Source organism: Aulostomus chinensis, chromosome 22, assembly GCF_037954235.1.
Source record: "Aulostomus chinensis isolate RoL2024-O1b breed Wild chromosome 22, RoL_Achi_v1.0, whole genome shotgun sequence".
Lineage (NCBI taxonomy): Eukaryota > Metazoa > Chordata > Actinopteri > Syngnathiformes > Aulostomidae > Aulostomus > Aulostomus chinensis.
Window position 1 is genome coordinate 7,100,518 of NC_141341.1, and position 21,825 is coordinate 7,122,342.

The 21,825-nt window shown below is 42.6% G+C and overlaps 3 protein-coding genes across 3 annotated transcripts in view; 2 read left to right on the forward strand and 1 right to left on the reverse strand.

Moving 5' to 3' along the window:
• pag1 (phosphoprotein membrane anchor with glycosphingolipid microdomains 1) overlaps positions 1-10,798 on the reverse strand; it is a 51,486-nt gene extending 40,688 nt beyond the window's left edge. The window contains exon 1 of the mRNA XM_086193630.1: positions 10,550-10,798. The gene's annotated coding sequence lies outside the window, so the exon portion shown is untranslated. The remainder of the gene's footprint in view (positions 1-10,549) is intronic.
• A 4,044-nt stretch (positions 10,799-14,842) lies between these two features.
• On the forward strand, positions 14,843-18,416 carry mrpl53 (mitochondrial ribosomal protein L53). Its single transcript, XM_086193261.1, has 3 exons — positions 14,843-15,000; positions 16,391-16,503; positions 18,090-18,416. The coding sequence occupies exons 1-3, from the start codon at positions 14,906-14,908 to the stop codon at positions 18,209-18,211; spliced, it is 330 nt and encodes a 109-aa protein (XP_086049387.1). The 5' UTR covers positions 14,843-14,905; the 3' UTR covers positions 18,212-18,416.
• Positions 18,417-19,305: 889 nt separating this feature from the next.
• Positions 19,306-21,436, forward strand: fabp4a (fatty acid binding protein 4a). Its single transcript, XM_086194247.1, has 4 exons — positions 19,306-19,454; positions 19,558-19,733; positions 19,867-19,968; positions 21,159-21,436. The coding sequence occupies exons 1-4, from the start codon at positions 19,382-19,384 to the stop codon at positions 21,210-21,212; spliced, it is 405 nt and encodes a 134-aa protein (XP_086050373.1). The 5' UTR covers positions 19,306-19,381; the 3' UTR covers positions 21,213-21,436.
• The last annotated feature ends 389 nt before the right edge of the window (positions 21,437-21,825 follow it).

The following is a 21,825-nucleotide window of genomic DNA, read 5'->3' on the forward strand; positions in this document are numbered from 1 at the left end:
TTGGGAAAAGGGAAGAGGGAGGCACGCTTTAATTGTAAGCAGGACACACTTTTTGGGGGGGGGGGGGGGGGGGGGTCTGCGTGTATGTGTGTGCGAGTACGACCACCTCTTCACAAAAATCCATGCCAGTGGCATGGACGAAGACATTTTTAGACTAAGAAAGGTGGAGAGAAGGCAGGAGAGAGAGTGCAAAGGTAGACGGATGGCATTTATAGAAAGAGGAATGGAAAGGAGACAAATGGAGGGGAAATGTGAATAAGTGAAGCAAAGTGACAAAGTTAGTTGACGAAAACTTAATATAGAAGCCTTGTTCGGTACGCCGGCCCAAATCTGACTGTCGGGGTATCAAGACTGCATCCAGTTTGATTTTTGACTGTCTGAACAGCCACAAACTGGATTTCAAATTGTCTCAGTGGATAATGTTCACTTTAAGTTTGTGTCTTGAGGATAGGCTGGTGATGTCTGGACACAACAAATCACTCTCAACCACACAGCACATATCCACCTGAGATGACATCCATGCATGTAAGCATGGAAGACACGCACCTATGCTGTGTATAGTCATTATACACTGTAAATAATAAACACACACGCGCGCACACACACACACGCACACATCTGTGGACAGATGATCTCTGCATGCACATGATGTTGAACATGCTTTCACACAATGAGCTCTTGGAGTCAGTCATCAAGGTCTTTATATATCTGAGGCAACTGGTCTTTCTTGATATTCTTCATAAATATCTTACCCATCATGTGAGAGGCTTCTTCAGTTCAGAATCATACAGCAGTTTGATGTGTGATGACCTCATCGGCGCTGACAGGATACACTTTTATTGCCTCCCTCCACCAGAGAGGTACATGCCTTGTCTTGTTTTAAATTGGATTAATTCAACAAACAAAGATAAAACCAGAGAAAATGCACAGACTGATTCCTTACTATTTCACAAACTATTATTGTTTTTGAACACAGAGATGACCAGAAAGAAATAAGGACAGAGCAGCCTGAAGAAAGGTGCACATGTGGGAGAAAAACAGAACTTTAACATGGAAACAAAAGACACAAGTCGAATGTGCAGAATACAGATAAGGCTCTTCATGTCCAAAGGTGTGTGCTCAATGTGTATGTGTGTGTGTGTGTGTGTGTGTGTGTGTGTGTATGTGTGTGTTACCTCCCTGCAGCGTTTTAGCCAACAGAGTGTGAGATGAGGATCCTCCCCTTGGGTGACATTATTATAGCATCCCACCCCTGCAGTGTTTCACAGTGTGTTAGTGTGTGTGTGTGTGTGTGTGTGTGTGTGTGTGTGTGTGTGTGTGTGTGTTCCATCAATACTACATCACAACAAGGAAAGGGCACAGACAATACACATTCTGTTCGTTCACCCATGTCTACTGTCCCTCACCTCATCTCACACCTGCTGGGGATATTAAATAGGTGTGTTACCAGTTCTTATCACTACCATCAAGCTTCAGACAGGGCAAAATCCACCTATAGGACGAGACTGGCATATCATCATCGTTATTAGCAATCATAAACCCCCGCTTTGTACACAGTCACTCATGGAAGTCAGTTGCCTTCCAAAACAGAAGAGGTAAGTCTTGAAACTCATGGCACATCAGCACTACGGTTAAGGTGCCTGAGTTTAGGCAGAAAACACAGTTGGTGTACAGTTTTATCAAGGTTAAGTTTGGATTAAAGCTTACTTTGACTATTGACATTACAGTAATAGTGATGCAGATCATGTTAGAGCACAACAATGTCCCTCAACTGGGTGTTTCCACCTTGTTTTTCTCCCAATTGCCATTTCAACCTATTTCCAAACTCTCCTGGTTGGTAGTCCACCACCTCTGCCACCTTGGGTAGCACCGCAGAAAACCACCATGCATCCTCTGTCGTACGTGGAGTCGTTAACCCCATCTTTTCACCTGAAAGCAATAGTTTCTCCGAGGGTCGGTTGGGGGGTTGTTGTTCCACCCCCTTCCCATGCCCTGATCAAGGAATTTGCGCACAGGCACGTACTTTCATCTGCCTTCCCACATCTGTCACGTCTTTATGGACACTCGACGGACAGACCTCTGCACCACCTGTTGGAGCTAAATACCCGGATCCTTAAAGTTTAAAGTGATGTTACAATAACGACGCCAAGACAGTCTTGAATCTGGTGCAAACTCGTGGTTACAGTACGTCTACAAATCGTCAGACACACCAATCACTCTTTGCAAAGTTTGCTGTTCGTCTTCACCCGTCCACCACCTCGTCCTGTCGCCGTCTTCTTCTGACGTACACCTTTTCCCTAGTGATAATAACAACAGTCGCTAGAGGGTGTCTTCAACTACTACAACATCTCAAATACATGCTTCAGAATACAACTGATAAGAGCAATTTAATGGGTTCATGAGATCACAAACGCACTCCAACACCCAGCAGACAGTTGGTTGTCACCATCATCCCTCACGCTTTTTTTTTTTTTTTTTTTTTTTTTTTAACACGTTAGGCCATAAAAGTCACACTGGGGCTTTTATAGAAAAACATAACCACAACACCCACATAAGTCTCACAGCTTCTTCAGCAGAGAGGATGTTGCTACTTGTCCCCTCCCAGTCCTTGGCATGTCTCCATTTGACTTGAAGAGAAAGCAGCAACAATAACAGCCGAAAGCAGCTCATGATAGCCAATAGAGACATGACAGGCTAACGTGAACCTGCAATTACATCCATCAGTAAATGTGCACTCGCTTGTGCATGGGGTAGAACAGCATCTCAGAAACATGTTTTAGAGATAGAAGTGTCTGGGGGACTACATTCAGCAAACCTAAATCACCAGAATATTTTCTCTCTTAACCAGTAGTCATAGGAATATGGTTTTTTTTTTTCCATATAGCAAACAAAACACACTCCTGATGTATTTTTTCTGCTTCTCTGCTCAACATGCCATTGTTTTGTGTTGGCAGATAAAAATCAAGGCGGAACCACAGGAGTAAGTGGAGTCACATGTTTTCCTCTGCTTTTAGGTTCCCTCTGTAGTAGGAAGAGTTTAATAATCAAGTTGGAGATTCAGGTTACTGTGTTTTTCTTCAGCCTCCAGGCAGCTATAATAGTCTGACTTTATTAGGATGGAGTTTAGTTATTCAGTCATCAAAACGCTTCATGTTAATGTTACCTTTACATTCAAGGAGCCATATTTGAGCTTAGTCCCCACCTGAGTGCCAGATAGGAGCCGGTCAGCTAAGCTAGGCAGAGGGGAGAGAGTTAACCTGGCTTCCAATCTTTATACCAAACTAAGCTAAGCTAGGCTTGATTACTCAGGGTATGTATGCTCTCCGGGGCCTCTGGATCATACCCTCACCCCTTTTCTCCCATCCCACCGGCCCATCCCGAGCCACTAAGGAAGGAAAATAGCACATCTAAATAGAGGAAGTGATCTTTTAAGATTTGCTGTAACAAAGGCAACGGAAGCCATGTCACACTGGGATCTGCTACCATGGCAATTATCTACAGAGATCACTTGCTTTTCAGTATAAACCAGAGAATTCAAGGATGGGTCTTTTTATCTCTAAGTCTCAGCGGCTCATAGATGTTTAGTTGACATCATCGGATATGACACAATGTTCAGACCACTTGTAGGGCAAATCATCTGTGCGGAGATGAAACGATAAAAGGTTTACTGTCAGGAAAACCACACTGATGTCAATGTACCGATTGTTCTTTGGTAAAACGTAAGGAGCACGAGAGTCAGAAGTTACAGCAGAGTATTAACGCGACAGGGAGCAGCATAAATAACGACCCCGAGGAAACAGGAGTGACCCCTCCTGGCTGCAGACATAAACATGATGCAGATCCTCTATCCTAATATCCAGTTATTCATCAAAAGGGAGAGAATGTGTCACCAAGCCACTGTAGATGCTCTACCAGGGGTCCACACCTGTGTGAGGAAACTGGCACGATACCTGAGCCGTGGATAATGAAGCACTGCATAACGCAGCGATCTCGTGACAGCGTGAGTGCTGGAATGTACAACAGTGATTCACCCTCAGCTCATGAAATATAACTTATCATTTCCTTGTTTATAACAATAGTGATGGACTTTGAACTTGATGGTCCCCTGATATACTGCCCTCTACTGATTTCAAGCGTGATGTGGAAGATAAGAAGTAATATGAAGCACAGGCTAGCCGACACCAGTTACAGATGGCACTTTTAAAGACATGGAAAGCTCATTTGTGACCTTGGAAAAAGCAGCCTGCAAAACAATCTCAAGTCAAGGTTTAGAGACGAGCGTCTTATTTCAACAGATCCATCTTCACCAAGGATGAGCCGACTGCATCTGCTGATGAACACCGCGGAAGTGATTTCAAATTCCTCTACCCTGTCCCCTCTCCTCGCCATGTCTACTCTAACATCAGGGGGGGATAAATAACGACTCGCACTTTTCAGGATTCTTGGTAAGAGGGACTCTGATTTCCCATTAGAGTTTCCCCAAGGCAATCTCAGTTAATCGCATCCGCAGTGTTTACTTGCCTTGAACACGCCACGCTCTCCCTCGCCACCCTCACTCTCTCTCTCTCACTCGCTCTGACACACAGTAGATGAGGTCTGTTTCCATGCTGTATGTGTGAGTGTGTGTGTGTGTGTGTGCACGTGCGTGTGTGTGTGCACGTGCGCGTGTCTGCTGCCCAACACAGAGCAGCAGAACAGTGGAACGCATGCTGAAACACCCTGCTATCCTTGAGAAAATTGCTCAGGGCCGCCTTGAGTCGATAACAGTGCGCATGCTTGTGTGTATATATGTGTGTGTGTGTGTGTGAGTGCGTGTGTGTGTGTCTGTGGTTTCCGTATGTATGAAAGATGTACAAACTCATTTAATGTGTGTGTAAAGTGAAAACTGGTGTGTAGACAAGTGGGTTTTTTAGTTTTACCACATGTGAGTATTTGATGATTGAAAGGCTTGGAATAGGATATGACGTCTCTATAGCCAGTGTGATCCCTTTGTTAGCCTTTAGCATGAGATAAGTTTCATCTGTGTGTTTATGTGTGTGTGTGTTTGTGCGTGTGCGTGCGTGCGTGCAAGTCAACTACTGTATGTCAGGACAAATAAGTCCGACCTAAACAATGTGACATTTCACTTCCACACGAACCCGGGAGATTTTGCATTCCACTGCTTGGCATGCTTACATAATGAGCTCAGCTGCTCGCCATCCCAAAGGTTTCCCTACTCATAATTAAAACTGCAACATGCATGAAATACACACACACTCTCACACACACACTCACTTGCCTTGCACTCGCTATTTTTACAGCCGTATCACGTTTTATATTCCTCAATACCAACAGAGAATGAAGTGGAAGTGTGTTTAGTGGTGCAGTTATGAGCTTTACCCTAGTTTTGATCATTTCGGGAAACTGTGTTTAAATGGAACACGGAGAAATTCATATTCGTAACCACGGGAGATGTGACTTTATCCCTTTGTCTGATTATTGCGCAGGTGCCAGTCAGGCTTTCAACTCAGAAGGTAACATCGCATTGCAGAGCTGCTTAGGATGAGCATCCATGCATGTGGGAAGCAAGATGAGGGTGTGTCATGGTTGATGGTCAGGGAATCTGTTCAGGGGGACCATTTCCAACATACAACCCCCCCCCAACCTCAGGTGACAAATCCACATGTTTTTTTGTTGTTGTTGTTGTTGTTTTTTTCAAATCCACATGTGATGCAGGAAGCATGCGGTAGTCCGTCATGATTGGGAAAATAAAAAAAAAAAAAGACAAGCACAAGGAGAAGCATAAGGTCTGCACACCAGGACGCTCCAGTGACAGGAAGTGATGTTTTCAAGCCAACAAGCTCTTCCTCAGACTACGGTGCTTCCAAGAGTGGCAAAGTAGGTGGAGTAACAAACAGGACAGCCTGTCACTGCAGGACCAGGAAGCAGGGGATGAAGATAATGCAGCTGGGACTGATGGGGTAAGCTCATCATCATGGAACTCAATGATTCAGAGAGGAGGAGAAATAACCCTAAGATAAAACAAGGGCGTTCTTTGATTTGCTCGTGAGATGAAATAACAGCAGGAGCACCAGTGGCGTCATCGGCGGAGCGGGAGACGCTCTCATAGCCGCCATATTGTTTGTGTTTCCATTATGTCATTTTGCTGAAGTTGCTCCTCTGTGGGTAGGCGGCAGCGGCCAGATAGGAGTGAATCCAAGTTTTCCAAATCAGGATATGATGTTTGATCATAACAAGGATATTAAAGTCCTCGAGAACTCAAGTCAGTCACTCATTAACCGGTTTAATATTTAGCACATTCGTTAGCAAGAGGGTTGTTTCCCTACTTTAAATAAGCAACTCTGAGCACTTCCTCATCTTACTGAAACGTCCCAAGCTTGTGCTGCTGCCTTTCAACAGCGCCGTAGCCTCTCTCACCTTCCGAGGGCTGAGTGTCCCTTCAAGAGAAGGAGACGTGATTGGGGTTGCCCTCCTAAACCACACAAATGAGATCTCTCCAAACACATAACATGCGCCCCGCACACTGAAAAGAACAAATGAAAAATCAATTCTCAGAGGGTCAATCACGCTGGAGAGAGGTAAAGGAGCAGCGGCGATAACACAACTGATGCGCGCGTGATCAATATCCTCTTTTTATTATCAGAATTGCTCCCTCATTTTTTATCCAGGCTATCTGTCATACCGTCACTCTAATAGCTTTTTGTTCATGCTCAATCCCTCTAATAGAATTACTTCTTCTCCGTCTCATTTGTCACTCTGAAGCCTCTAATCTTTACACACGGCAGACTTTTTACCTTTTTTTTTCAGCATCTCTAATTCAGCAGGAGGGGAGAGAAGTAGCTCACGCAGTGAGATTAGACATTAAAGAGGGGGGGGGGGAATTAAGTGTCAGGGGTGAAATGTAAAAGGCGCCACGTTATACTGATGGGGATCAAACTCAAGTCTTCATCGCAGGTTCATTACCGGCAGCTTGATGAGATATCAATGGCCGTGTATGAGAAGTGAAAGTGACGTGACGTAGATGCTTGTCAAGTTCATTCACAGGATGTTTGTTGACTGTTTGCACGAAACAGATTTCAAAAAAGGGGTGTTACACGTCCAGCATCCTGTCCCGACTGCTACAAGACAATTACCTGTGTGAGCGGTGCTTAAATATGAACATACATATACAAAATATCGTAAAATCGTAAATATTTACAGTTTCCAGGCTCCTAAATATAATGACTCACTGGTTTTACAATGAAAAATGACAGATCTTTGAGTTTACGACCGTTAGATAGACAGGAAAAGTAATTTTTAACACATCACTTCATGCTCTGAACAACCGCGATGAGCATTTAGTCCAAATTCCTACATTACATTTTATGTTAAAAAGATTCATTGATTCGCCATGACAATAATAAGCAGATTAATCGATGGTGCACATCTGATGCAGGTTTTAAACTGTAATGGGATTTTAAGCGGTGTATTTTGTGATAACATGTTTCTCGCAAGTGGCGTCAAATACAAAGAGGAACCACTGAATCAAGTATGAAACATTCAAACAAGGTTGCTATTTATGTAAGAACATTTCTCTAGACAATGTCTCGTCCCCATTTTGTTCCCTTATGCATATAAAGTTCTCTATTCTTTTATCATTACCAGTACTCAGCGTTCCTGGTATTTCTACACGTCTATAATCACACGTGTTACAGTATGTAGTTTCCCGGATTGGTTTTATGTGTTTTGCTGCCATGTCACTGCTGTTAAATCATCATCTGTTGCCAGCTGCTGTTTGATACTCATCAGTAGAGCTGAGCCAAAGCTAAACGCTAACAAGGACAACTGCTAAGCGACCTGCTCGTACACGTTGCTACTCTGTCAAATCAATGAAAATAGTTTTTTGAAACAACGGGATATAATAGATTTTTGTTTTCATTTTTTCATTATGGCCTTTCAGTGCAAAGATGTGACTTCCCGGTCTAAGTCCCCTGAACCTGGAAGAGCCAGACGAGCCTTCTGGTGAGAGGGATGCTGCCCGAGCTGGTAAAATGTGGCGAGTATGCTAAACAACATCTTGTCAACTTTCAGGCCCGGAGTTCTGACGCATTCTGACTATGAGCACAGACTCAGAGACAGCTGGTCAGCCTCACCCTTTCTGATACGGAATGCAGAACAGTTCTGCAAATGCAAATGACTTTTCAACAAAGTCATATTACCACAAGATGCTGGGACTCGGAAGCCTGCATCAGAGGTGAGTGGCTGAACTGTTGCTCGGGTAACGTCCTGAGAGTGATCGACTTTCTCCTGACCTTGAACGAGGAAGCTGAAGACTGACCCGGCTGGTGGCATTTATGACTAACTAGGAGGTCAGAGCGGCCAACAGGCCCAAATGTGATCTGCAAACACAGCGCAGGTGATAGTTAAGAGCAAGAGGAGCCTTTAAATGATAATCTTCTTCTTTTTTAAGCATTCCTTTACAGTGTAGGTGGTTCTGAAGAGACCTGAGTATCATATTTCGATTCTTTGATGCCACTGACCTAAACTGCTTCAATACTATCCAGTTTCAAGAGACGCCTTCTCATTCAATACCAAATTTCAACATCTAAACAATAAATCTCCAACTTCGTTTTTTTTGTTGTTTTTTGTTTCTTTAAGGTTGGAAAACTGCTTTGGGTGGAAAAATGTTGAAACATAAAACTGAAGAGTTGAGAAACCAGAAAAGCTCTCTCCACACAGTAGCCTTGAACACGAGTCTCCTGTGCTGCAGTCGGCTACCCATCAATACCCCATCCAACAATCCATCTTTCTCCTTGTTGGAAAATTTCTCCTCATTTTCTGACATCATGTGACTTCCTTCTCTCGTGTAGTCATAATTACTACGGCCCAGTCACTTGCACGTGCATGTGGCTGGTTCTCACTACTTGGACGTAACGAGCTTGTGCTCATTCTTCTGGGAGGAACGTTCTGCAAAGTTGTGGTGAAATTACAGGCGTAGGAAAGGAGCGCAGTCATCCTGCCCTGGTCTTGAACCCGAGTTCCCCAGGTATACCGAAAATGGTTAAATATGCACTCTGCCGTCCATGTCAATGAGCCTGGTGTGTGTGTTTGGTTCCCTGTGGACCCAATTCAAGATAAGACTACCTTCCACCTTCGCTACATACAGCGGCAGGAGTGCGAGGGCTTGCTAGTTGTGTCCAGCGCGCTAACACTTTTTCCAGTCCTACTTAGGAATAAAAGGATGCATGAAAAGAAAGCTAACCATCCTGATTTAGGACTAAAACCATCAGTGTAGCTTCACCAATTCCCTGGCCCTTCTTTCTGGCACACTCTCCCTCGCGAACAGCTGCAACTACCAACCATCCAAATACTGACATGCTCACGAGTTGAAACCGTCATAAAGCATTCGTCGTGCTGCTGTCCCAGAATACTGCTGCCACGCCGTCTATCAGGAATCAGGACATGTGGTGACAAAGTTTAGAACAGCAGTGGGTATTTTTTTTTAAAAAGAAGTCTGAAAGAAATGACTTTTATTTCATGTTTAGCATTTAACACAGGAGAAGTTGAGTAAAACACGGGGAAGCTAAAACAAGTGCGAATTGTGTTCGCTGAAGTGAACTTCTGTTGCTGCAGGGAAGATGCCTGACAACTGTTCCTATTCAGCAACTGAACACACACATATGCACACACATACACACACACTTCTGATGTACCACCATCTGTGCGTGTGTGTCTGCCTCATATAAGCACAAATTGTACGTTTGCCCATGCATGCCTACACAGCAGCTCCACATAGATGGAGAGACCACGTTCATGTCAGTGTCAATGAGGACAACCCTGCACATCTGAGGGCATCCGCATGACGCGTGTGTGAGCACGTGCTCCTGACAGTCTGCCAGCATGATGGGAGCAGATTTGCATGTCACAAATATGTACAGGCACATCTAGAAGTTCTGATGCTCGAATAGTTTCATATTAACCTTCTGATGAGCCTGAAAACAAGCAATCAAACGGATTTCCTGTGTAAATAAGATGACAACTAAGAGGAGTATAAGCTGCTTATTGATGGTCTATGTAGATATGGTCATGGATACTCAAGGTTATTTAGTTATACATAAAGTTTAATTGTCAGGAGGGTAATGAGCTTGACTAAGCCCACTGCAGCAGCCTGATGATGCACGAAGAAATAAAAAAGACAAGCGCCTGCAAACTCACGACATTTCAGCCGATTTCAGGGCGTTAATAAAGAAAACAGACTCACATCAACTATATTTACGTGCCTTTTTAATTAAAATACTCGAACAGGCGGCATCCAGGGACCATGAGGGTCTGAAATCAGCAGGAAACAGGCAACAAGTCCCCTGTCACCGCTTCTCCTATTAGGTTTCATTCCGACGACTGAGACTCACATATTTACAGTTAAGTTTCAGGCGCGCGCGTGTACACACACACACACACATACACACACACACACATGCATATAAATATATCTACACATACACATACACATATACACAACAACAACAACAATAACAACTTTTACGCAGAGATGTGAAGGGGCAGCACTTACCTTGAGAAGACCGTCCACCACAAACCACCCGCCGGTCAGCGCTCACACACACAAAAAGTGCTTGGATGTGTTCGCTGCGAGTTGATGGTTGGTCCAAAGCTTCCGGTTTAACGTCAAAGAGGTGCCGGTGTGTGTGTTATCAGCGGAGGTCACGAGCAGCGACGCGGCTCCCCGTTCAACCTGCGCACATTTCTGGATATGAGAGGGACCACGGAGCTGCTCAGCTCAGTCTGCTCCTCTCTCAGCTCCGCCAGCCTGCACAGACTAGGAGGAGGAGGGCCAGAGCAGCCGCGCTAAGCCTCATGGGTCTTGTAGTCTTTATTCTGCCTGTGTGGTCGATGTGCTTAATTTTCAAAGTCAGTAACAGTTATTTATTTCCCATTCCGAAGGTCATATGTGAGCATTTAGTACCAAAAAATAATGATGAATTTTACAGCTTCATTCAGACCCAAGTCTTTATCAACCTCCAAGAGTAAATAGATGATGGATCCAACGATAACACAGAATAACTATGACAAAAAAACACAGAGTACTGCTGCAAATAAGTTAAGATAGACTGAATATGATTCAGTCTACAATGTCTTGTCATTTTCTTTTAAATATGACCAAATGTCCTGAAATAATTGACCATTTAGTAAAAGAGTGATGTCACTGGGCATGTCAATCAACCCCTCACAGCAGACAACACTTTAGTCTTGGATTCTGGGATGTTGAGGGAGGGAATTTGGTCCAGTGTCCAATGTTTAGGCTAAAGTGATATTTCCCAGCTGCATTTTCCACAGTTGTTTGTAGACAACCACATAACTGTTAAGAGCAAGTTACAACCTGCAGGCAGTGAATCACACAGCAGCAGCAGCAGCAGGGCTGACAGGGGACAGGAGCAGTGACTGATGCTGACTGATGTCTGTGTTTTCTTGACTCACTCTGCTGATGTCAGGTCTATCATTGCTGTCATTAAGATTTTGTTTTCCAGGTATTATTGAGTGTAGATAGAGGCTTTGCTGTATAGTCGCTGCTCTAGAAACACCACCACAGAGTTATGATTAAAATGCTCCCCCACTCCAGTCCAGGGGGATAAACCAGACACTTCTGTCGTAAATTACCACAGGTGGTAATGTTCAGAATTGATTGAAACAGTCAGAGACATTTTAATTCAACCGCATGTTTACCGCTGAGGTTGTGACTTGAATTAGACAGAGAGGTGCTTCTACTATTTACATACACGTGAGGAGCAGAATATTTCAAACGCTTTTCAATTATAATGCAATCGATTACATCGCCGGTATTATTTCTAACAATTTTGACAAAACCAGAAACATCTTCTTGAGAGCGGCAGAGCTGTTGGACTGCTGACATTCAGATCATAGACAACCAAACCCAACTCATTGTCTGCCTTCTCTCTTTCTTCTTTCCTTTTTTTTTTGACAAACAAACCTTGGAAGGAACAGGAAGTGATTGAAAGAAACAGCTCATATTGACCTTTGACCTTGACATCAATCCACGGTAGCAAATGTCCCCCCACCACCACCACCGCCACCACCACCACCCTCCACTCCACACTCCCAAGTTTCAAACCCCCAATATAATGATGAAAGTTGACAAAGCAGCTTTATTTATTTTATTACATTACACTTAACTCTCATTTGTATCCAGGAGAGGCTTTTGATTTATGCGTCGCGTGATTAACAACATCTGACATGTGGAGGGACCCAGAGGAAAAACGTTTGACGGGGACAGACATTATTTTTCTTTCAGTTTTAGTAAATTACATTGTCAATATACAGCATGTCCTTGTGTCTGTTGCATGCGCATGTGTTCATGTCTCGGGGGGAATGTATTTTCTGACAGGAAATATAGAGTCACTCCCCTCTCGGGTGCTCACAGCCTCAACTGGTAATGAAATTGTCTAATTCAAAAGCTCAAACGCACTCACAGAGGCATCACACTTGTACTCACACTATCCGTCGAAACACGATCGGCAGATGTTTTATCACCTCTGAACTATTCCCCTGGAGTAGCAGCAGCAGCAGCAGTAGTAGTAGTATTGTGTTGTATAGTTGACAATGAAAAGTACATTTCATAATGACTTATTGTGCAGCGGCCAAGACTTTGAGAGACGAACTCCTGCACCTAGACAATACCGCTGGTTTCTTTCAGGTCAGCAACTCCCTCGAGGATTCATTGTTTCAGATCACCCTCTCCCCCACTTGCTCAATACTGGAAGAATACAACAAACTAGGCATGGGGGGAGGTTGGGGGGGGGGGGGTCTAGGAAATGCCTCTGCCTCTCAGTAGCTGTGTGTGTCTAAATTTAGTGTCCCAATGTCAAAGGCCGGGTCAGATTGATTCAGGAAAGAGACTTGAGGCATGTTGGAGTCAGGAGCTCAACTGTGCTGATCGGAGAACAACACATTTGTTCACCACACGCCCTGAAAACAGATAAAAATACCCCGTTACAGTCTGCTAAACTGAGGAACAGGAAGCACAAAATGAAGGTTTGGACATGAGTTAACCAGCTGATAAAGAAAGATCTTACAAGTCATGTGGAGAAAAGCTTGTTTAAGCCAAATCACAGCTAAAGTGATCACATTTCTAATAGAACAGGACTTGAGTCTGACTATTTGATATGATTTAAATTCATTTAGTCAGACCTCATATTTCCTCAGGGCGATGAAAAACTACCTTTAATAACAAGCAGAAACCTTGTCCCAGTCTCACGGTGGGTGGACGTCTGCCTTGACCAGCAGAAAAAAGTATTAAACATTCAAACAAAACAACCATCATCATATTCAGAATCAGAATAACTTTATTTTTATGGCACCTTTGAAAACACTCACACCAGGATATCATAAAGTCCAAATCAAGTCAAGCTTATCAACAAAATGCGCTTCGTATTACAAACTCAATGTGCTTAAAAATATAAAAAAGAAAATGTAACACGCGACCAAATCATATACAATATAAAACACACAGAAAAGGCAGCGTACATGAAGTCAGGAAAAGCCGTCAAAGGCGAGACTTGCATGAATGCACTGACTCAAACGGCCTGATCCTCTGATAAGCTTCCTGGCAAAAGGTGACCAAGAATTAAACTCCCCCTCATGTTTATACGCTACTGTGAAAAATGTAATTTGACAAGCTTCCCTCTCCCAAAATTGGTTGTTTTGATGCAGGGCTCTAAATCCTGGCCCGTTTCACAGGCCTAGTTCATGCCATAATTAAATTTGACACAAGCACAGAAACAGTCAAAATTTGAAATGCTCTTTTTTTATAAGCTGACAGGTTTTTGACCTTTTTCATCTGCTGAGTGCAGGAAGCGGCAGTAGCTGGGGACCACCTCCAATCCCGCTTGTCTATTTGATTTGGAGATGTGTCTGTTTGATTGTCTATTTGAAGAGCAGCACCTCCTTTATTGACTTAGAGCCTGACAGAACCCCCACTCGTCCTTTTCCTGCGTAATTCTGTTCCGTGACATTGTTTGTCAGACGATTACAGGAAGGTGGCACACTCACTTCCCCTGAGTTGCTTTAATGAGCCGTGTCATGTCACTGTGGAACTGAGGGCGCCATTGACCATGAACTGTGCAGTATTTAGAAATTACTTAAAGGCTTAAAAGCTATTTCAATGCCATTAATGAGCCTAGTCATGATGATATGTTCTACACTATTGGCTTCAAACATAGAAACCAACATCTGCAGCCGTACTGACAGTAAAATCTGACATTTAACACCCAACCCGCCTGCTGTCATTGCTGACGCCGCCCTCTCTAGACCTATTTTGGGAGATCAATGTCCACATAATGCTTATTGCAGTATTCCAGCCAATAAGTCTTTTAAACTCATAACTATTCATCGCAAAGAAATAAATCACGACCCCTCTGGGTTTGTGAAGGACTGAAAGCAAATATCATAGCTATATATTATGTTTTTTTTGTTTTAGAACAGAGCTGTGTGGGAGAAAGTTCATTAAATCTTTGAACACAGATAAAGTCTTTGTTGCTAATCTATCAAAAAAAATTCCATTAGCACAGTAATAACTCAAAATAATTTGTTTTGGATTTTGCAGATTTGTTTATCCATTTCTTCATTTTTTCTTTCATTGTTTTTGTTTTTTTTAATATCAACTACTGTTCCCCGTGTTAATAGAGACATAGAAACCGCTTAAATGAGGCCACTCTACTCTCGTTCTTCAAATAATGCCTTTATGTGGACTGATTCCCGTTTTTTCTCGAGCATCAATTGCCTTCATATCTGAGCCAACGACCGAACGCTCTAGTTATTTATCATCTGCCGCCCTCTACTGGATATCGCGAGATGTGCCATTTTTTGCTGGTAGGGGTGAGAGGTCACCACAAAGATGGCGGCAGCCAAGAATGTGCCCGTGCTGTTGAAGGCTGTGAAGAATATAACGATTCATTTTTGTCCTTTTGAGTCCAATTCCCGGTCGACGCGGTAAGGAACGTTTGTTTGAGGTGTTTTGGTGCAAATCTGTGTCGTTGCTGGTGGCTGAAGTGGTAACAGAACGACGAAACGAGCGGTAGTCACCTTGTTATTTCACAGTCAGGTTACGATGTTGATTTGCCTTTAACAGACTTTATTGCTGAGTGACTCGAGCTTCGTGGTTTCGTATGTTATATTAAGGTTGAATTATTTCCTGCACAATATTTATCCTTACACTGCTGATCTGTAGCTGCCTTATTGATCCTCATTACTTAGATCCATCAACTCGATAAAGGTGTATATCACAGGTTTACCCAAAACTAACAGGAGAGTCTGATTTTGACAGACGTATATCAACGTTACTCACATTCATGTGTTGAAATATTGCAGTTATAGATCAAATATATCTCCTTTTAAAACCATCTGTCTGGACTAACTACTACTTTATTCCGGATTTTTTTTTCCCCCTCTAAGAACTGAACTGAACTGAACTGACCTATTGAGCTTCTTTTAAAAAAAAGAATAACACCAACAACTTTATATAGTTTAAGTGATGCCCTCTTTTACAGGACCGCCCTTATCATGACTGCGAAGTTAAAATTTAGGCTCATTCTCACGTGGGAGCCATTCAATACAACAACTATTGGATCTTAGTGGCTTCACTGGTTCAGTCAGGGTTAAGGGCCTTGCTCAAGGGCAGAGGAGATTGAGGATTTGGTGTCCTGAACCTGAAGGACACCACTGTTCATTCTGAATTGGCAAACATTTCTGCTGGATAAAATATGTCTTCATCTTAAATGAGAAGCCATGTGATCGACTGAAAAGGGGGAGCCAAGCCAATGATAGATCCACTCTTTTCCCTGTCACAAAACCCCATTAGTAGTCCATGTGTGCTGGCCCAGCACTATGCCGTATCTGAGTGTGCCAACACGAGCCCGTCATCCAGATACGTGGCCAGGCAGATGCCAAGCTCACTGAGTGGAGATACTGAATTTGACACTCGCAGGCAAAACCCGAGCGTTTGCCCTGAAATACAAACCTTTTTCCTGTGCAGAGGATAAATGGTGATGTGAAAATAAAATAAATTATCACCACGTTGTACCTTGCCTAGATGTTACCAGTTATCAAAATGACCGTAGAACCTGACTGGGGGGGGGGGGGGGGCACGATCCTACCCTCTGTAGTATGTCGCGGTAATGAAGTGAAAAAGAAAGGTTGCAACACCTTAGAAGTCTGCTATTTAGTTTATTAATGATTTATTGATGGGGAACACAGCACACAGACAACACCCACCCCGAGAAGGGCTTTTATGAAAAAAGACATATAATTAGAGGGACAAAAGGATGAATATATAGATGTAAATATGCATAGTCACAGTCTACCACCTGTCCTCTCCTTACAGGAAGTTCCTGTACGCGGTGGGCTCAGAGAAGGTCCGAGCCACCAACCTGAACTGTGAGGTGAAAGCTGTGGTCAAACATGACGCATCTGAACCTGTCGTGGATGTTACGTACGGTGAGTTGCTCAACTGCATTTGACAGATCGACTTTATTGGATAGAGTGTTCATTGTTGTCTAGTTGCCGGCCATTTCTAGTCTACTGAAGATATTTGCACCATTCCTTTGCTTTGCAATTCACTGGTAAGACATTCTCTCAGTGCAATAACCATTTCACAGTATTGATGATTGATCAAGCAACCAAAATATCAAAAGGTTTAGAAAAGGTGCAGATAACCTTCTAAACACAGCAAGCAACAACTACAGTTGTTCACACTCCCTCTGGCTTCTTCAGCAAATACTTCGACAACACGTGTTATCCTCGTCTCTTCTGCCACCGCCACATGTGATACAACGGACATAAGCTGGCCCAAAAAAGTTTCCCACACCTGCACAGATGTTGGCTCCTACACAAATATTTTTTTGTAGATAAGCTGAAACACGTGTTGCTCATGGCGTGGGTTAACCTCTGTTAGCCTCAAATTAGCCTCTGTTGTCAGTGTACTAATGTGTTTTAGTACTGTATTAGGCTGTTACCTGCTAGCCTCTGCTATCAGTGTTTTAGCATCTTTTGCTTTGCATTTGGCTGTTATCTGTCTGTTAGCCTCTGATATCAGTGTGTTAGCAAAATTTAGCAATGCATTCGCCTGCATTAAATGTCTATCAGCCTCTGCTGTCAGTATAGTTGCATCTTTTAGCATTGGAAAAAGCCGTTGCCTGCCTGTTAGCTACTGCTAACACCCTAATTAGCATCTTTTAACAATACATTTGACTGTGTTACCTTTCTGTTAGCCTCTGCTATCAGTGGTAGCATTCCCATGTGGTTGCGTTACCTGCCTATCAGCCTCTCTTATGAGTGTTCCAGCAGCTTTTAGTATTCTATTAGAATAGTGTTACATGTCAGCCTCATCATTTAGCATTGTAGTAGGCTCTGATACCTGTCAATTCACCCCTGTTATCAGTGTCTTAGTATCTTAAAGGTTGTATTTGTCTGTTTCCTCTCTGTTAGCCTCTATTAGCAATGTGTTAGCTTCTTTTAGTGCTGTATTTAGCTGTTACCTGTCTGTTAACCTCTGATAGTTGTTCTAATCTGTCAATTTGTCACTCAGAAAAGATGAGTCACACAAGGCTGGTGGTAGCTTTTCTATTGCTTCACCTTTATTGTCCAAACAGAATGTAACAACATGGTCGAGCCAATTAATATGACTCCTATCCTGCAGCTTGACTCACCCTTTCACATTCGACTGTTAACTTCGCAAACCTGGTCTGTCACAAGTCTTTGAGACTTTGTAATGCAAAAGTAAATTAACCTGAGATGATGTAGGACCATTTTCAATGTACTGCTAAGCTGGTACGAAAGACGGCTGTGTAAATGCGAACATATCAGACTTGTACGTTCTGGTACTGGTTCTTGCATGACATCACACAGTCTTTTGAGACTCTGAATCACCAGTAGAAATGTCTGCCATAGGTCAGCAGTGCAGTAGTTCATCCTGTGTTACTCAGAATTGACTCTTCTCCCCTTTGTTATTTTTAGCCTCAGCAATAATGCGGTCGGCCGTCGTGGCCTTGTGAGTCACCTTGTTGTCTCTTTGTCTTCCACAGCCGATGGAGAGAAGCTGTTGATGAAGGGAGCCAACCTGACCACCGATGAGATGATGAAGGCGTTTCAGTCCCGCTGCATGGCCAAGGATCTGCAGCCCAAAATTGCTCTCCAAAAAAAATGATATTTAGATACAGCTGTATCGCATCGATCTGTATATAATTTATTGCTGATAAAAAATACCAAACAAATGTGAATTTAATTGTATTGGTTCTGTTGTGAGTGTGTTGATCTTTGATCATTTTAACTTACTCTGCTCTGATTCTGATGACATCATTTTTCTTTAGTCCATATAAACTCTCACATTGAGAATTAAAATGCTTTAACCAGAGAGCCGTGCTGCGATCGGACCAGAGTCATGATGTTTCATTGCATAATGTGGCATTTTCCTGATAAAAGAGACCTTTCTAGCATTTGAGGGAACGTTATGCAAGCTCCAACCTTTGACACACCAGGCGGAGATGTATTTTGGCATTGTGCTTTACATGCAGTGCCACTGGGGAAAAAAAAAAAAAAATCAAACAAACAAAAAACCTTTCACCCAGTCACAGATAACTGAAATCCTGTCCCCTCTCACCTTTATACAGTTCCTGGGTTTTAACCAGTTTTTAAAGATAAAACTTTTATATTGATAACCCAGAAGACTTTTTGATTCATATTTTAAGCTTTTACTGATGACTGTGCTGTTTTTTTGTTTGTTTTTTTAATCAAACTGGTGTTCTTTTAGTCAAAGATCTCCAAACTGGACAATGCAAGCTGTTTACAAAAGATAGACATAGTTTTATGGTGGATTTGCTTGAAAGACGTTTTGTAGCGCGTGTCAAACACCTTCGGGGACGGTTGCGGTTGTGAGTCTCTTCCACCTTTATTTTGGTGGCTTAAAAGTTTGGTAGCCTCTGATTTGGAGTGGTTAAACACTTGTAAGAATTGCAGGGGTTGCATGGTGCAAATTTTTTTATGAACATTTGTTCAGCTTTTGATTTTATTTAACTTTTTATTATCAAATGAAGGACCAGATACTGATTTCATATGGGATATAATGACAAAACAACAGCAAGACTTTTTTTTTTTTTTTTTTAAAGAAAGCCTTAATAAGACAGATGCTGATTGTGGGGGAGGCGGGATCTTACCGTTTCGTGCCGTGACGTGGCGGGCTGTGATTGGGTGCCACTCTGCAGCTGGACGTGGGCCCCTGACCCTTTAAAAGCACCATGAGCCTGTTCCCACACAGTTTGAATCCTCAGTCAGTCTTCTGTTTTATTTGTCGGTTGAATTCGCACCAGACATTGCAACCATGGTTGAGAAGTTTGTCGGGACGTGGAAGATGATTTCCAGCGAGAACTTTGATGACTACATGAAAGCAATTGGTAAGTTAGTGTGTGGCAGTTGTGTGTTGTCCATTAATCATAGAATCGAGAGTATTTCCTGGATGACAAATGCAGGTGTAGTAATGCATTCGCCTCTACGCAGGTGTAGGATTTGCAACCCGGCAGGTGGGGAATCGAACCAAGCCCAACTTGATAGTGACCGTGGATGATCAAGGGATTGTTTGCATGAAGTCTCAGAGCGCGTTCAAAACGACTGAAATCAAATTCAAGCTCAACGAGCCTTTTGAAGAGACGACCGCAGACGACAGGAAGACCAGGGTTCGTGCGGACCGGACCACCTCACCACCTTCATCATCATCATCATCATCATCACATCACCATCATCATCATCATCATCACGAGTCTGCTCTGTTCTGGAGGTAACGGCTTGTCTCTGTTCTCTGCCCCGCAGACCGTGGTGACCCTGGAGAACGGCAAGCTGGTGCAGAAACAGAGCTGGGATGGAAAAGAGACGAATATCGAGAGGGAGGTGACAGATGGAAAATTGATAGCGGTGAGGATTTCACCTCTGCATGCTTCTTTTTTTCCCCTCCCAAATATGATCAAATAAATCTCGAAAGTAACTTAGTGACATAAATGCATCACGTATGAGTTAAAATAGTTTGCAGCATTCATGATTTAGAATGTCTATCTCACATTTCTGGACAAACTTTCACGTTTGATACATTTGAAAGGTTCATTCAGTCATGAAAAGAATGGAACATGGCAATTATTTGAAAACGAAAAAAAAAAAAAAGCAGCCAGAAAATTTTGGAAAATTAGGAATTTGGTCCATAACTTCCTGCATTTGAAGTGGATAGATTGGGAAATTTAATTTTCGCTTGTAAGCCGCATAGTTTGTCATTCATTTTAATTAAATATACAATGGCAAATGCGAACTTGGAGTTCTCTGTATTTTCGTGTGTAAAGAAATATTTCATGGAATGTATGGTCATGAAAACAGGCCTGAAAAAGATATGGGAATATTTGTGCTATAACGTGAATGAACCCTACAGTGAGCTGTTGTCAGAATACTACAACCCACACGTGATGAGCATCTTCCGCCTTTCAACTTTTAAAAACTCTCCATATTGCCCATGAAACGGAAATGATAGTAAAATAATAATTATGCCATTGATTAAAAAAAAGGAAGCTGTGCTGCATATCTTGTAATATAACGAGCCGTGCCATGCCAGTAGGTACTGAAATTACATAAATCAGCCATTTTCTGTTGGAATATTTATATCAGATTAATAATTCTGAATTATATATATATATATATATATAGAGAGAGAGAGAGAGAGAGAGAGAGAGAGAGAGAGAGAGAGAAAGAAAAGTTAACATTGCCAGCAAGACTTAAATTTTTCCCCTGTACAAAGTATGCACTGACTTTCCAGTTCATCAGGCACTGATACATGCAGGATAATAAACCAGCTCTGTATTCATGCATTAATCTCCTCTTCATGAGGGTTATAATGTTGAGTTTTTACCAAATCAGTTGGAGAGAGATGTTCATTTATCTTAATGCTCGTTTCAGAGGCTTCATTGTAACCTGAACTGAGTTATACTGAGAGCTGTTCTAATATCTTCATTAGTTAGATTGATGTATGTCCAGCTTTGTCATTATACTGAACCAGTTTTTTCATCTTTAGCACTTCTGACTCCCCCTACTCTCTCTCTCTCTCTCTCTCTCTCTCTTTACAGAAATGCATAATGGGCGACGTGGTGGCGGTGAGAACGTACGTGAAGGAGATGTGACGCGGTCCCTTCAGCCTTCTTGTTGAACACATTACTGGATGACAGGCTCAGTTTAATGAGCGTAAAACCCAACAAAAGTAATGGCCTGTTCTGCTCTTCCTACTCTTTATCCTCACTGTGTTGCCAAATTAAAATTCACGTGCCTCTGTTTTCCAACATGACACATTATGATTTCATTTGGAATTGTTGTGGTGATTTGAATAAAAATGATTGAACATTTGTCAAAACACAGTGTGTGAGAGTTCATTGTCACGGTCGTTGTTAATTTGTCAGCGCATCGGTCTTATTTAAATGGTTTAATGCCCAAACTGAATAATCGCGTTCTTCAAAGCGTTCTAATCATGGGGGCATGCTGAGGAATGCTGCACACAAACATGCTCTAATGGGAACATACCCACACTTAAGCTGACAAGCTGATTTCCTGACTTTAATGGTTTAATTCTATGGGAGCGTTACTGTAATTATTCCACATTATCAGATATTTTCCCTCGTACAGTTCTTTGTTTACTTGTTTTGAAACCCAGGGGAAAATGAAAGGCTTCAAACATTCTTCACTTAAACGTCACCGTGATGATGTATGATGTGTGTTGGCGGGGAGTCCTGGAGGAATGTG